Source organism: Oncorhynchus nerka, linkage group LG15 (genome assembly GCF_034236695.1).
Source record: "Oncorhynchus nerka isolate Pitt River linkage group LG15, Oner_Uvic_2.0, whole genome shotgun sequence".
Lineage (NCBI taxonomy): Eukaryota > Metazoa > Chordata > Actinopteri > Salmoniformes > Salmonidae > Oncorhynchus > Oncorhynchus nerka.
In genome coordinates, this window is record NC_088410.1 from 65,185,445 (window position 1) to 65,202,389 (window position 16,945).

The 16,945-nt window shown below is 47.0% G+C and overlaps 1 protein-coding gene across 1 annotated transcript; it reads right to left on the bottom strand.

Moving 5' to 3' along the window:
• Window positions 1–1,304: 1,304 nt before the first annotated feature.
• Window positions 1,305–4,274, bottom strand: cav3 (caveolin 3). The gene is made up of 2 exons (XM_029683237.2): window positions 3,965–4,274; window positions 1,305–2,296 (listed from the first exon to the last, which is right to left on the bottom strand). The coding sequence occupies exons 1-2, from the start codon at window positions 4,079–4,081 to the stop codon at window positions 1,955–1,957; spliced, it is 459 nt and encodes a 152-aa protein (XP_029539097.1). The 5' UTR covers window positions 4,082–4,274; the 3' UTR covers window positions 1,305–1,954.
• Between the last annotated feature and the right edge of the window lie 12,671 nt (window positions 4,275–16,945).

Consider the following 16,945-nt stretch of genomic DNA (forward strand, 5'->3'; position numbering starts at 1 on the left):
CAAAGAGTTCTGCCTGCCCCTGTTTCGGTAAAAAGCTGAAATGTAACCACTCTCAAATTCATAGACAGCTATGGAAACACGGACTGACCATCCATGATATCAAAAGTATAATTTGAGGCTATAAAGTGTTTGTTTACATTGACTTTGTTTCCAAACATTGGAGTAAAACAAGCTTATATTTTGGGTTCTGATTGTGTAATACAGTTGATTTAAGCTTGAGTCATTTATAATTATATTCTTTAAGAATCAATGTGTACATATCATTAATTTATAAGTTCAAAAATGGATGTAGCAACTGCAGATTGCCCCTTTAAGGTTAACTTACTTATTCTTACAGAAAGCAACTCAACAAACTAGCCACCATTTCCCCCTAGGATGAACACACACGTCCAAATGTACTTCTATGATAATTGTGGTGTATTTTGGCACGCATTTGTTTTTCTACATAATTACTCTGTCTGTACTTTTTGAGTGTTAGGCTGGCGTCTTCTATGTTGCTAAATATGATTGAGAAATGGATTGCACACACTCAGAACACTCCGAATTGGGGGAGAAACCTCATTGTATTCAATGTATTTTTAGAAACTATTGCATAAAGAGGGTGACCTGCCTTAATATTGAATCTACCTGACACACCGTTCCTTGAAAACATAAAAAAAATGTCAGTATCAAAAGGCAGAAGTTGGCTTCTCCTTTTACTGTAAATGTTTTGGTTTTCAACTTATGGCTACTGAACATTAAGGCTACTGAACATTTTGTAGAAAACATAATTGTCTTATTTGTATTTAGAGTGTTGTATTTTGTAAAAGTATCTCTTATTTATTTGAAATAAATTGTATGTGTTCCATCAAGTGAGTCTGAATGTATTTTTTTGCATCAAATGGAGTTGAGCCTCTGTTACTCTAATTTAACCATTCAAATTTATTAGAGGCTGATTCATGCACATATATTTCTTAGAAAGAAGGAGACAAAGCAATTCTACTTTTCTTGGTATGGTTTTCAGTATTGTCAATCACAACCTGGCATGTCAGGATCCAGAACGGTGGTTCGCAATTGGCTTTTCTATCCCTACCTTTCAATGAGCAGAACTGTTCTTGGTTCCACCTGGTGACAAAACGAAGGAATGACAGGGCAATGGAGACCTGAACAGGGGCACGCACTTGGCTGAATTGTAGGACCTGCGACTAGAACATTCCACTTGTAATTTTAATACCTGGGTCTCCTTTTTTCCTAATATTCTTACAGTTTGTACACCCACACAGTCAAGTTATTGGAAGCTTATGTGAAAGAAATGTGAAGCAAAATTGACAATTTAGGATGTGTTTAATCAAAATGATTCAGTAAAGAAACTGCATCTTATTCATTTTGTAAAACATGATATAATCTTGTTCAAGCACTACAATTATCTTTTCCATTGCACAACATCAACTAGTTTACCATTAGGAACAAAACATACACACACACACACACACACACACACACATCTGACTGTATATCAATTCAGAATTGGCCAATATAGTAGAGATTGTATATTGTCCTACGGGTGCTGCAAGGCCGTTAGTGTCACAGGGGTGTTTATGTCATGTGACCGAGGAGCCACTTTCCTCAGCATCGCAAAATACATTCACTCTGGGACACAAGTCCTGCCCATGCCATGGCTGCCAGCCCTATATTCCCTCAATGAACAGACAGCTCTCTGCCTTCCAACAGAGCCAAAGCTGTCACCCAACCATGCTGCAGCTGTCACAGAGCCTCTTGTGGCACTGGTCTCTCTGTGCATGTCAGGACTCAAAGGGCTGAGACGGGCGAGGCCCTGGGCTTTGGGCTGGGTAAGGGTAGCGGGGGGGGTGTCTTGGGAAATATGAGGACACCAGGACTGGTCATCTGGTCTGGCGGATAAAAAGGGTGTAGCGTTTCATCCAAACATGTGTAAACACTGCGGTGATGTGAGTGTCTAGACCTCTTTGCGCAGGGCCACTTTCACACTGCTGAAGATCTTGCCCAGGGCTTCAAAGAAGGGGTCACAGAAGGTCTGGATGCAGAGGGAGTAGATGCGACTGATGCACTGGGACTCGATCAGGCAGCTCTTGATACAGGGTACCACAGCCCAGATGTGACAGAATGAGATGCAGGCGAAGAGGAAGCCCCAGAGCAGAGCCATAGGGATGCCGAAGATGGCTGAGAGGATGCGATAGCACCAGTACTTGGACACGGTGAAGGTGGTGTAGCTGAGCTTCCACACCCCATCCAGACTGTGTGTGCCATCAGGCTCTGCGATCACATCCTCAAACTCCACCTGCAGGGAGGGAATACCATGGACAACGTTAGTGGAACCTCACTGAGGAAAGAGTTGAGGGTTGTCTGAGGACCCAACACCAGAGCCAGGATTCAATCAACGGCACGTTGTCATTCAAGCCCGTTGCACTGCTGACAATATGCCTTTTAAAAGGTAACTTTCGCAATGTTCACGAAGCGGTTACGGTAAATGCTGTGGATGTCGGCTCAAGTGTAAATTCCCTTTTAAAGTCAAGAGCAATGTGCTTGGTGACAATGCACTTAAATCCCTCCACAGTCAACTAATCAATGTGATCGATGTGATATGTAAACATACATGTGTTATTGTGACTCAGCACCATGACTGTTATCATTTTTTAAATATTTTTTTTAATTTAAACTTTATTTAACCAGGCAAGTCAGTTAAGAACAAATTCTTATTTTCAATAACGGCCTAGGAACAGTGGGTTAACTGCCTGTTCAGGGGCAGAACGACAGATTTGCCTGCCTAATGCCTGGGGTACATAGTAATGAAAGAAACAGTTTACTTAAAACTATGTCCCTCAGTTTTGCACACTTGATGAATACTTATAGTCCGTACTTATCTCAGATCACGATCTGGATCAAGTTTCCGGAAACTAACAGTTCTGTCATGTAAAATGCATGAGGCTTGCGATGGCCCAGTTTGTAATTGCTTGTTGTATTCAGTATCCAATACCTGGTCCTTACAAAATCCTGGCTCACTGTTGCATAGACATCTGCAACTCAACCCTGAATGGTAATGAACTTGTCAGTGATCGTGACAGGGGGATGTTACAAGCAACAGATTCCTAACAAAGCTAAACCAATTTTCATCATTTTAAATATTATAAGAAGTTCTACTTCTGAATCCCAGTCTATTCATTTTAACACCCCTTTAAAATTGTAGACATGCTTTCCATACTTAGTATTTTAATATAACATGTCTTAGTACGATTTAGATGAGCAGTTGAAATTGACAAAACAGAAAAAACAAGCTACGTTTTAAATGAATGATTTGACAACAGGAAAATGTCATTCTGTACAGTTTTTTAAAACTGCAAGCTCATACTGTAACTTAAACTACTACGATTGTGTAGATAATACTGGATTATAGAACGTGTTCCATTCGATATAAATCATAAATCATCTACTTAACATGTACAAAACTTTTCACAATATAATCCAGAGAAGTAGTGCTCTTGGCCCTCACATGTAAGAAACATGCTCATAACATGGCTCACTCAAGTAAATGAAAGTTTTGCCATACGCCCTGTTTTATCTCCTTCCATGCTCTCCTGAGCTCTGGGGAAATATAGCACCGTGATAGCTGCTAATGTATGTAAACGTGAAAAACACAAGAAAAGCAGTGATGAAGCTCCAAAAAGAAACAGCCTCATCATTTCCCCTTCTGTCACACCCCTTCAGTCCCATTCCAGAAATAAACCCTGGATGCCGTGCTGAGGCACAAGGCCTTGGGGCTATTTTGGGACCTTCCTGGCAGGAACACAGCAACATACTACAGTGTACTGTGTTGACTCTAAGTTTAGACTTTAGACTTGCATTTTAAACTAAGGTTTCAAACTTGTCTTTCCTTACTTTAGGCAAAAAGGAGTTAAACCTGTAAATTCAGTGTGTGTGTGAGTGGATGGCGTCATCATGGTTCACCTACCTTGATCACATCCTCATTTATCAATTTGGGGTCTCTGTTGATCAGATCGATCTCCTTGGTGTGGCTGTCCTTCACAATCTTCTCCTCGTTGGTGTTGTACTGGTACTGGTCGGCCATGGTGGGGCCGTGGGACTAGACTACTCAGGGAGAGTAGTGAGGCGTGGAGGGCTGGGGCCAAGGACAGCGAGAGTGAACCCACAAAAGTAGACTGCAGGCAGCCCCCTCAGTCTCACTGACCCCCCCCCTCACTACTGTGATGACACGGCTGAAATGCCAGTGGACAGCAGCTGCAGACGTCCTGCTGAAAATGGGGACCTAACGCCACACGACACACCACACACACACTATAGCTCACACAGAGCAAAAGTATGTCATAAAGGGGACCCCAGAGCCGTGTCAAATTTCACACTGGGCTGTGGGGTCAGCTGGGCAGGGTTCACATGGTGGCATGAATTTCCACCGCAGTGAAGACTCTCCTACTCCTGCTCCGACTAACACCAACAGTTCACTACTGTACGATCCACAGTGACCCAAAACTTCCAGAAAGGAAGAATGTAGGTCTTTGTCATAAACAGTAATCCACTGAATATACTGTATGCGTAGTTAGCAAAGTACAAATGTAGGAACTTCATTTGATCACCCCGTTGTTGCAGGAAGGTTCCTGCACGGAAAAACATTCAAACTTGCAGTGTACTCTAGATTTAAAAAGGCTTCTAAAGTTTGTCATTTCCACTTTAACATTTCAGAATTGATTTACCCTAACAAAACATTTATCAACCCCTACAAAAATGTATATTGACTATTATCCACACAATAATTCACTTCCTGTTGCAGCAGGATTATTTTCCTTGAATTAATATCCTACATCTGTATAAGTAAATGTCTACATTTTTTTCTAAATGAGTGACAACTGATAAAGGGATTAAGTAAAGGATGAGAAGCATCATACATGGAATTTTCCAGATCAGTCATCATTCAACTATTTTTTTGTTGAATGATTTGATTTTGTTTTGATTCTCCGTTTCTTTCAGGCAAGTGATGGAAAGGAACAGAGGCCAAAAGTCATTGCATGTTGTTTGGCTGTGTAACCCTCTGGTCACTAGCACAGGGTTCATGTTGTAATCCCAGCTCGGTGTCTTCATCTCTTCCCTTCATTCATAAAAGGCAAACGTGATCCTCTCTCTGTATCCTTACCGGTCATTGACTCGTCCACCTCTACTCATCCATGCACTGATGAAAGCACAAGTGATACTGCAGGTCAGCAGGTGTTGATGCATACAGTTGAAGTTGGAAGTTTACATACACTTAGATTGGAGTCATTAAAACTAGTTCTTCAACCACTCCAAAAAGGTCTTGTTAACAAACAATCGTTTTCGAAAGTCGGTTAGGACATCTACTTCGTGCATGACACAAGTAATTTTCCAACAATTGTTTACAGACAGATTATTTCACTTATAATTCACTGCATCACAATTCCAGTGGGTCATAAGTTTACATACACCATGTTGACTGTGCCTTTAAACAGTTTGGAAAATTCCAGAAAAGTATGTCATAGCTTTAGAAGCTATGGCTATGATAGGCTAATTGACATCATTTGAGTCAATTAGAGGTGTACCTGTAGATGTATTTCAAGGCCTACCTTCAAACTCAGTGCCATCATGGGAAAATCAAAATAAATCAGCCAAGACCTCAGAAAAAGAATTGTAGACCTCCACAGTCTCGTTCATCCTTGGGAGCAATTTCCAAACGCCTGAAGATACCCCGTTCATCTGTACAAACAATAGTACACAAGTATGAACACCATGGGACCACGCAGCCATCATACCGCTCAGGAAGGAGTCTCCTACAGATTAATGTACTTGGTCGCAAAAAGTGCAAATCAATCCCAGAACAACAGCAAAGGAACTTGTGAAGAAGCTGGAGGAAACAGGTTCAAAAGTATCCACAGTAAAAATGTGTTCTATGTCGACATAACCTGAAAGGCCGCTCAGCAAGGAAGAAGCCACTCCTCCAAAACTGCCACAAAAAAAACAGACTATGGAAATGTCCTCCGGTCTGATGAAACAAAAATAGAACTGTTTGGCCGTTATGTTTAGAGGAAAAAGGGGAGGCTTGCAAGCCGAAGAACAACATCCCAACAGTGAAGCACGGGGGTGTCACGACTTCTACCGAAGGTAACTCCTCCCCCTGTTTGGGCTGCGCTGGCGTCGCCGGTTTACTAGCCGCTACCGATCCCTTTTTCCTTTTCTGGTTGTTTTGTCTGTGTTCCTTTTCACACCTGGTTTCAATTGCTTTTATTTCTGTGTGTATATAGGGCACCTGTTGCCTTCCTTAATTCGTGCAGGATTAAGCTTCTGGGTATTTGCATTCGATTATCTATGCTGTTTATTGGTTTCGCTATTACGTACGTGTATGTAGTGTCGGAACTGTGGTTGTTCCTCCGTGTATTGACACGAGTTTCTGTTCCTTCGAGAGCGTAGTTTTGGATTTTCATCTGTGCCACTTTTGTATTGGTGGACTATGTGTGTATATATATATATGTATACATATATCTATATTAAACACGCTTCTCAGAAACCCCTGCTCTCCTGCGCCTGACTCCTACACCTCTCACCGAGACGCACCAGTGAATTATGGAGTCAGCAAGAGCAGACGCACTCCCAGGGTCCGTGGAGGAGCGAGTTCAACACAACAGGCAGTGTTACACCGGCTGGGGACCGCCATGGATCAGGTGATGGCGACGATGGAGAGATGGGAGAGAGGTGGCCTTCCCACACCTTTATCAGCCACACCCCAACCAGTACCACTATCCTCTCCTTCATTGCCTGAGCACAGTGGGATTCGACTCGCCCCATTCCGAGGGAGTACGATGGGACAGCGGTCAGGTGCCAGGGCTTCTTACTCCAGATGGACCTATACCTGGCGACCATTCGTCCGACCATTCGTCCGGCTCCTTCGGGGGGTGAGAGTGTGAACGCCCTCGTCTCCTGCCTCTCAGTTAAAGCCCTGGAGTGGGCCAACGCGGTATGGAACGATCCTGACTCGGCGAGGGACCACTACCCAGAACGGCTGTTCCATCTGAGGCAGGAGAAGAGGAGTGCTCAGGACTTTGCTCTAGAGTTCCGGACCTTGGCCGCTGGCGCGGGATGGATGACAGGGCCTTGATCGATCACTATAGGTGTAGTTTGCGTGAGGACGTCCGTAGGGACCTGGCCTGTAGAGACACCACCCTGTCCTTGGACCAGTTGATCGACATGTCCATTCGGTTGGACAACTTGCTGGCGACCCGCGGACGTCCAGATCGGGCTCTGTCAGTTCCATCTCCCAGCACCACCACTCCAACACCCATGGAGCTAGGAGGTGCTGCAGCGAGGGCGACCGGAGGAGGGGGCCTTTCCTGTGCCAGCTGTGGTCGCAGAGGGCACACTGCTGACCGGTGCTGGGGGGGTCCTCCAGGGAGTCGAGACGCCAGGCCGAGCACTGCCCGGACACCTCAGGTGAGTCGGCACCAGGCTCACCCAGAGCCCCCTGTTGGTCACATGTATGTATGGATTGTTTTTCCTGAATTTTCTCCTCTTTCCCGGCATAAGGCGCTGGTAGATTCAGTCGCGGCGGGGAATTTTATTGACCTTGATCAGCTTGACAAACCCTTCACAGTGAATGCCTTAATTAGCCGACCATTAGGGTCAGGGCTAGTCAGGGAGGCCACGGCTCCACTGGGTATGGTCACGCAGGAGGGTCATGAGGAGAGAATTAGTCTCTTCCTCATTGATTCTCCTGTGTTTCCGGTGGTGTTGGGGATCCCCTGGTTGGCCCGTCACAACCCCAGGATTTCGTGGCAACAGAGGGCTCTACAGGGGTGGTCGGAGGAGTGCTCAGGCAGGTGTGTAGGAGTTTCCATCGGTGCTACAACGGTGGAGAGTCCAGACCAAGTCTCCACCGTGCTCATTCCCTCAGAATATGCCGATTTGGCTATCGCCTTCTGTAAAAAGAAGGCGACCCAATTACCACCTCATCGACGAGGGGATTGCGCGATAAATCTCCTGGTAGGTGCTGCACTTCCCAAGAGTAACGTGTATCCCCTGTCACAGGAGGAGACGGTGGCTATGGAGACATACATATCTGAATCTCTGGGGCAGGGGTTCATTCGGGCCTCCATCTCACCTGCCTCCTCAAGTTTCTTTTTTGTGAAGAAGAAGGAGGGAGGTCTGCGTCCGTGCATTGACTATAGAGGTCTAAATTCCATCATGGTGGGGTATAGTTACCCGCTACCTCTCATTGCCACGGAGATTGAGTCATTTCACAGAGCACGGTTTTTCACAAAACTGGATCTCAGGAGTGCATGTAACTTGGTGCGTATCCGGAAGGGAGATGAGTGGAAGACAGCGTTTAGTACCACATCCGGCCATTATGAGTACCTCGTCATGCCGTACGGGTTGAAGAATGCTTCAGCAGTCTTCCAATCTATTGTGGACGAGATTCTCAGGGACCTGCACGGTCAGGGTGTGGTGCTTTACATCGATGATATTCTGGTCTATTCCGTTACACGCGCCGCGCATGTGTCTCTGGTGCGCAAGGTACTTGGGCGACTGTTGGAGCATGACCTGTACGTCAAGGCTGAGAAATGCTTGTTCTTCCAACAGGCCGTCTCCTTCCTTGGGTATTGCATTTCCACATCGGGGTTGATGATGGAGGATGACTGCATTGCAGCCATGCGTAATTGGCCGACTCCAACCACGGTAAAGGAGGTGCAGCGGTTCTTAGGGTTTGCCAACTACTACCGGAGGTTTATCCGGGGTTTTGGGCAGGTGGCTGCTCCCATTACGTCACTGCTGAAGGGGGGGCCGACGCGTCTGGGATGGTCGGCTGAGGCGGACAGGGCTTTTGGTCACCTGAAGGCTCTTTTTACCTCGGCTCCCGTGCTGGCGCATCCGGACCCCTCTTTGGCATTCATAGTGGAGGTGGACGCATCCGGATACGCCACCGAAGCACCGCCCCTGTGCTTCCTTTTCTCGGAAGCTCAGCCCGGCGGAGCGAAACTATGACGGGAGCTGCTGGCTGTTGTCAGAGCCCTGAAGGTGTGGAGACATTGGCTTGAGGGGGCCCAACACCCTTTTCTCATCTGGACTAACCACCGTAATCTAGAGTACATTCAGGCAGCGAGGAGACTGAACCCTCGTCAGGCAAGGTGGGCCATGTTTTTCACCCGATTTAGGTTTACCATCTCCTATAGACCAGGCTCCCAGAACACTAAGGCAGACGCACTGTCCCGACTATATGATACAGAGGAGCGGGCCATTGATCCTGCGCCCATCCTCCCGGCTTCTTGTCTAGTGGCACCTGTGAGGTGGGAGGTGGACGCAGACATTGAGCGAGCATCACGTGTTGAGCCCACTCCACCACAGTGTCCAGCGGGACGGGTGTATGTTCCGCTGGAGGTTAGAGACAGGCTAATTTGGTGGGCTCACACATCCCCCTCCTCTGGTCACCCGGGGATCGGTAGGACCATGCGATGTCTTAGTGGGAAGTACTGGTGGTCCACTTTAGCCAAGAACATGAGGGTTTATGTGTCCTCCTGCTCAGTGTGCGCTCAGTGCAAGGCTCCTAGGCACCTGCCCAGAGGGAAGTTACAACCCCTTCCCGTTCCACAGCGGCCTTGGCCACACCTGTCGGTTGACTTCTTGACCGATCTGCCACCATCACAGGGCAACACCACGATCCTGGTCGTTGTGAATCGGTTTTCTAAGTCCTGTCGTCTCCTCCCTTTGCCCGGTCTCCCTACAGCCCTACAGACGGCGGAGGCCCTGTTTACTCATGTCTTCCGGCACTACGGGGTGCCTGAGGATATTGTTTCTGATCGCGGTCCCCAGTTCACGTCCAGGGTGTGGAAGGTGTTCATGGAACGTTTGGGGGTCTCGGTCAGCCTAAACTCTGGGTTTCACCCCGAGAGTAATGGGCAGGTGGAAAGAGTGAACCAGGATGTGGGTAGGTTTCTGCGGTCGTATTGCCAGGACTGGCCAGGGGAGTGGGCGAAGTACATCCCCTGGGCAGAGATGGCCCAGAACTCACTCCGCCACAACGCCACTCCTCTACGAACCTGTCGCCCTTCCAATGTGTGTTGGGCTATCAGCTGGTCCTGGTACCATGGCATCAGAGCCAGACCGAGGCTCCTGTGGTGGACGATTGGGTGAGATGCTCAAGGGAAACCTACGCCTACGGGTACCTTAAACGGGCCGAAGGGCGGCAGAAGGCCAGTGCCGACCGCCACCGCAGTGAGGCCCCGGTGTACACACCGGGGGACCGAGTCTGGCTCTCGACCCGAAACCTGCCCCTCCACCTGCCCTGCCGGAAACTGGGTCCGCGGTTTGTGGGGCCATTCAAAGTCCTGAGGAGAATTAACGAGGTGTGTTATAGGTTACAGCTCCCCCTTATTACCGTATTAACCCCTCGTTTCATGTGTCTCTCCTCTGGCCGGTGGTGGCTGAGGTGCGGGAGGTCCCTCCGTCCCCCCTGGACATCGGGGGGGCGCCGGCATATGCAGTTCGGTCCATACAGGACTCGAGGCGTCAGGTGGGGGGTGGTACCTCGTGGACTGGGAGGGGTACGGTCCGGAGGAGAGATGCTGGGTGCCGGTGGAGGACGTACTGGATCCACCTATGCTAAGGGAGTTTCACCGACTCCATCCGGATCGCCCTGCACCTCGTCCTCCGGGTCGTCCTCGAGTCCGGCATCGTTGCGTCGGGGGGGGGGTACTGTCACGACTTCTACCAAAGGTAACTCCTCTCCCTGTTCAGGCGGTGCTCGGCGTCGCCGGTTTACTAGCCGCTACCGATCCTTTTTTCCTTTTCTGGTTGTTTTGTCTGTGTTCCTTTTCACACCTGGTTTCAATTGCTTTTATTTCTGTGTGTATATAGGGCACCTGTTGCCTTCCTTAATTCGTGCAGGATTAAGCTTGTGGGTATTTGCGTTCGATTATCTATGCTGTTTATTGTTTTCGCTATTACGTACGTGTATGTAGTGTCGGAACTGTGGTTGTTCCTTCGAGAGCGTAGTTTTGAATTTTCATCTGTGCCAATTTTGTATTGGTGGACTATATGTGTGTGTATATATATATATATATATATATATATATATATATATATATGTGTGTGTGTGTGTGTGTGTGTGTGATATATATATATATATATATATATATATATATTAAACACGCTTCTCAGAAATCCCTGCTCTCCTGCGCCTGACTCCTACACCTCTCACCGAGACGCACCTTATCACAGGGGGTGGCAGCATCATGTTGTGGCCCTGCTTTGCTGTAGGAGGGACTGGTGCACTTCACAAAATAGATAGCCTCATGAGGGATGAAAATTATGTGGATATAACTGAAGCAAAATCTCAAGACATCTGTCAGGAAGTTAAAGCTTGGTCGCAAATCGGTCTACCAAACGGACAATGACCCCAAGCATACTTCCAAAGTTGTGGTAAAATGGCTTAAGGACGAGTGGCCATCACAAAACCCTGACATCAATCCTATAGAACATTTGTGGGTAGAACTGAAAAAGCGTGTGCGAGCAAGGAGGACTACAAACCTGACTCAGTTACACCAGCTCTGTCAGGAGGAATGGGCCAAAATTCACCCAACTTATTGCGGGAAGCTTGTCGAAGGCTACCTGAAACATTTGACCCAAGTTCAACAATTTAAAGGCAATGCTACCAAATACTAATTGAGTGTATGTACATTTCTGACCCACTGGAAATGTGATGAAAGAAATAAAAACTGAAATAAATCATTCTCTCTACTATTGTTCTGACATTTCACCATCTTAAAATGATGTGGTGATCCTAACTTACTTAAGACAGGTAATTTTTACTAGGATTAAATGTCAGGAATTGTGAAAAACTGAGTTTAAATGTACTTGGTTAAGGTGTACTGTATGTAAACTTTCGACTTCAACTGTACATACGTTAACAATTAGGAAAATGCATTTCACATGTGCATTTTTTGTAATGGAGATTTGTCATGGAATTACTTGTAATAAGCAATGGACGAAATGCATAAGGGACAGATCTCAATTTACTGGGGGGAGGTGTGGTCTACAATAGGGGGGGGGGGTTGTCAAGCTTTTTGTGGAGCTTTGGGCAGGATTGTGTGTTTTTTAGGGGGCGCAGGGCAGGGCAGTGCATTTTGTCCCTAGTTTACATTTGCTCTTCTGCTCCTATTTTCCCTGTAAACAATGGTACGACTTCGTTTTTGATATAACCCTAATAAAGTTTAGAAACATTTGTGAAGGTTTGGAATAGTGTGGCTATTATTAAGCTTTAGCTACTGCAGGCCTATGATATGAAGGCAGTGCGCCCCGGCGACAGTTGAACTTGAGTTGAGAAAGACTGTTTCAGGCCTCCAACAATTACTCTTATAATATAAAAACATAATGCTTATCTTTATACAAAATGTTCAGATTGAAAATGTATGAATTACCCTCTTTCTGTACGTGTCACGGCACTCGAGGGTGCCAGGATGCCCAGCATTACGCACTCAAGCCACCATCAGTACACACACCCACCTTCCCCCCCGTCACCCGCATCAGCGATCATTGGACTCACGTGGACTCAATTACTTGTGTCATTACCTTCCCTATATCTGTCTGTTCCCAAGCTCTGTTCCCAGCTTCGGGATTGTTAGTCATATGCCCTTGTTAACCCGTGTGCTGACGGTGTTCCTGTCGTGTTCTATGTCTATACCCTAATAAATGTCTGACTCCCCGTACCTGCTTCTCCTGTCCAGCATCAGGTCCTTACAGTACGTCTCTATGTAGTGGGTAGTAATATTTGACATTTTATCTACAGTATATATGATATTATACCTCACATACGACGTCTAATATTAACATTTTTATCTGACTCTATGAAGATAATTAGCAATATGCAAGACACTACAGTTGAACCATGTGCAAGTATTATGTGTTTAGCTGGCTAACATCAAGGAATGGTCATGAGAAGCGAATATCAAAGTAAGTATTATTTAATACCTTTGTAAAATGAATTGATTCACATACAAAAGAAAACTTAGGTTAGAAGTCAATACAGAAATTAACAAAGCATTATTCTAGACAAATAGATTCCAAGGTTAACTTACAAGGCAAAGCATGGACAAAAATATGCTTACTAGGCCAGAGGCCTCGAAGCCTAGGAAATGAAGGCATGTAATTCCATTTGCAACATCTGAAGGTGTAACCTTTCAAGCCAAAACCAACCAACAAAATGATACCAAGTGTACAGTGTAAACTGACCACCAAAGCCCAATCTCCACAAGGAGTTGAAGCATCTAAGAACTTGTGTGGAGGATGAGACCAGTGTAAATGAGACAGAATTCCTGAAAGGACAATAAAACCTTATTGAGAGTAATTTAGAGTTCACCCTGTGAACCACAGAGAAAATGCATCCATATAGACAGCACCAGACTTATCGTCAGCTACCAAACATGGATACTAAATCATTATTCTATCATAGTCAGTCCTCTAGATGTTGTAACAAATATATATTGTGTCCCCTCAGAGTGGGAAGGGCTGATTAGTCCTTTGGCATTGTCCTTTGTCTTCCTTGTGCTCCTGGACCATTTGCCATGCAACTCCAGGTGTCAACGAGCACATAAATTAGGGCTGAGCCTACATATACTGTGTCTGTACATGCCACAGGCATATCTCTGTGTGGTTAGGTCTAAGATTCTCTTCTTTTACATAGGAGGAAACATTTGGACACGCCTACTTATTACAGGGTTTTTCTTTGTTTTACTATTTTCTACATTGTAGAAAAATAGTGATGACATCAACACTATGAAATAACACATATGGAATCATGTAGTAAGCAAAAAAGTGTTAAACAAATCTAAATTTATTTTATATTTGACATTCTTCAAAGTAGCCACTCTTTGCCTTGATGACAGCTTTGCACTCTCTTGGTATTCTGTTAACCAGTTTCAACTGGAATGCCTTTCCAACCGTCTTGAAGGAGTTCCCACATATGCTGAGCACTCGTTGGTTGCTTTTCCTTCACACTACCATCCAACTAATCCCAAACCATCTCAATTGGGTTGAGGTTGGGTGATTGTGGAGAACAGGTCATCTGATGCAGCACTCCATCACTCTCATTATTTGTCAAATAGCCTTTAAACAGCCTGGAGGTGTGTTGGGACATTGTCCTGTTGAAAAACAAATGATAGTCCCACTAAGTGCAAACCTAATGGGATGGCGTATTGCTGCAGAATGCTGTGGTAGCCATGCTGGTTAAGTGTGCATTGAATTCTAAATAAATCACTGACAGTGCCACCAGCAAAGCACCCCACACCATCACACTTCCTCCTCCTCGATTCTTCACGGTGGGAACCACACATGCGAATATCATCTGTTCACCTACTGTGTCTCACAAAGACACGGCGGTTGGAACCAAAAATGTCAAATTTGGACTCATCAGACCAAGGGTTGGATTTCCACCAGTCTAATGTCCATTGCTCGTGTTTCTTGGCCCAAGCAAGTCTCTTCTTATTATTGGTGTCCTTTAGTAGTGGCCTCCTGGCAGCTTTATGGGCCCTGTACGGCTGGTGAGCAATCAGCCCCTTGATTACTCCCCAACCTCAATCAATGTACGTCGATATACGTCTCCCTTCTCAATAGGGCATCCTAGTTCCCATGCTTCGCCACTGACCTGTGGACAACAGAACAAGAGAAGTGTTGAAGGGACAAGAACCAGCTGGTGACTCGGTCGTTCATGTCCTTTCCCCTGGCCATCCAGACCATGGGAGCATGGGAGACACTCTTAATCGACAATCGAGTAGGTTTTTTCTCAAACTATTAACTTCCGTCTTATGTATATGATGGGGTGTTCCTCCCCATTGTTTACCATGGTCAGGGCGGCCCCTAGTCCTGTGTCACAGGCATCCGTCTGGGCGTCACAAGAATCAGATGGGAGCACAAGGGTTCCTTCAGGTGCCTGAACGCCGCTTCGGACTCATCCGACCACCTCACTGTTTTCGGGAAGTGGGCCCTAGTCACATCGGTAAGAGAGAAGGCTATAGCCACAAAGTTGGGGATAAACTGGCTATACTATCCCGCCTGCCCCAGGAAGGACTTGGCCTATGTCTTGGTGTGACGGGCCAGCCAGTTACGAACTGCCTGGACCTTTCGCTCCTGGTGTTTGATGTTCCCCCGTCCGATCAAATACCCCAGGTACTCTACCTTCTCGAAACCCCAGCTTAAATTTCTTGGGATTCGCTGTCAACCCAGCTTGCCTGAGCCCATCCAGTACCGCCTAGAGGCGCGTCAGGTGCTCTTCCCAACCCAGGCTTTGTATGATGATGTCCTCCAAATAGGCTGATGCATATTGTTAGTGGGGTCGGAGGAATCAGTCCATCAGGCGCTGGAACGTGGGTGGGGCTCCATGGAGACCAAACAGGAGGACCCGGTATTGGTATAAGCCGTCCGGTGTCGAGAATGCCATCTTCCCCTGGGAGGAGGCTGCCAAGGGTACCTGCCATTATCCCTTGGTCAGGTCCAGGATGCTGATGTCTCGGGCCTTTCCCAAATGGTCAATGACCGTGTCCACCCTCAGCATGGGATAGGCAACGAACAAACTGATGATCACCTCCCGGAAGTCATTGCAGAAACGCAGACTACCGTCTGGGGCTGCAGTGTTCTTTGTGGGACTCCTCAATGACTCCCATCCTCAGCATAGCCTCCACCTCCTGCTTCCCGGCCTTCCTTCAGGCCTCGGGATCCGGTATGGCTTCTTTAGTATCTTTCACCGTGCCAGGTGTGGAAGTAGTGTTCATTTCTCGGGACCACCACTGGTCCCGTTGACATCCCGTGTTTTGACCACAACACAGCCAAGACTGTCCTCACATGCCATCTCTCCATTTGGTAAATCTGTTGGGGTTTCTGTTTCCCCGGCTGCTGTTCGTTGTAATTTACAGGGTTCCAGCTTCTCTGTCACCTCGTAAGGCCCGTGCCATGTTGCCAGGGACTTACTTTCTGCGGTGGGGATTTAAACTAGCACATTGTCACCCACATGGAACTCACGGGCTGGGTACCCGATTGTAGACCTTGGTTTGGGCGTTCTGGACCTTCTCCACATGTTCCCTTACCACTGGCCATATGGCTGTCATCCTCTCCTGCATCATCTATACATGTTCCATCACACTGTGTAAGGGGGTCTGCTGGGCTTCCCACACCTCCTTGGCGTGATCCAGTAGGCTGCGTGGTCTCCTCCCGTAGAGGAGTTCAGAAGGCGAAAACCCAGTGGAGGCCTGGGGCACTTCTCGAATCGAGAACATTAGGTCGGGTAGTAGCTGGTCCCATTTCTTCCCGTCCCGCTCGATGACCTTCCTCATCATTTGTTTGAGCGTCTTATTGAACCGTTCGATGAGCCCATCCGTCTGTGGATGAAGGACAGAGGTCCGGACTGCTTTATCTGTAGGCGAGCACACAAATCTTTCATTAGACAGGACATGAACTTGGTATTCCCAGGTGCACCCCCAGCAAAAGGGTGTGGGCCAGCTGAAGAACGATTCTGATGTACCGGAAGGAAGCAACAGCACCTCTCGAAGTACCCCTGTTTGTTCAACACTTGATACAACAGGTTATGTTTTATTTGGAAATGGGGTATCTCCAGTCACTCACCCCCGGAAGAAGCTAACCATCCACCCCTATCACTCAGGCTGCGGGGACTTTCAAGATCAGATCCTCCCACTGGGCGGTCCCAAACTGTCCTCTCAGGGGGCTCAGGGCAGGTGTCTCAGCAGGTCCCTCGAAATCGAGGAGGTAGAGCATGGGCTCCTCCTCCGGTTTTTCACCAGTTGAAGTTGGTTCCTGCGTCCCCTCCAACCCCGACTCCGGGTGCGTAGACACGGGGTTGGCAATTGCTTGCTTCCATTCCGCGCAGGTGACGGTCCTTCCCCGCTCTCATTTGTCGCCGGCTCGTACTCTTTTTCCC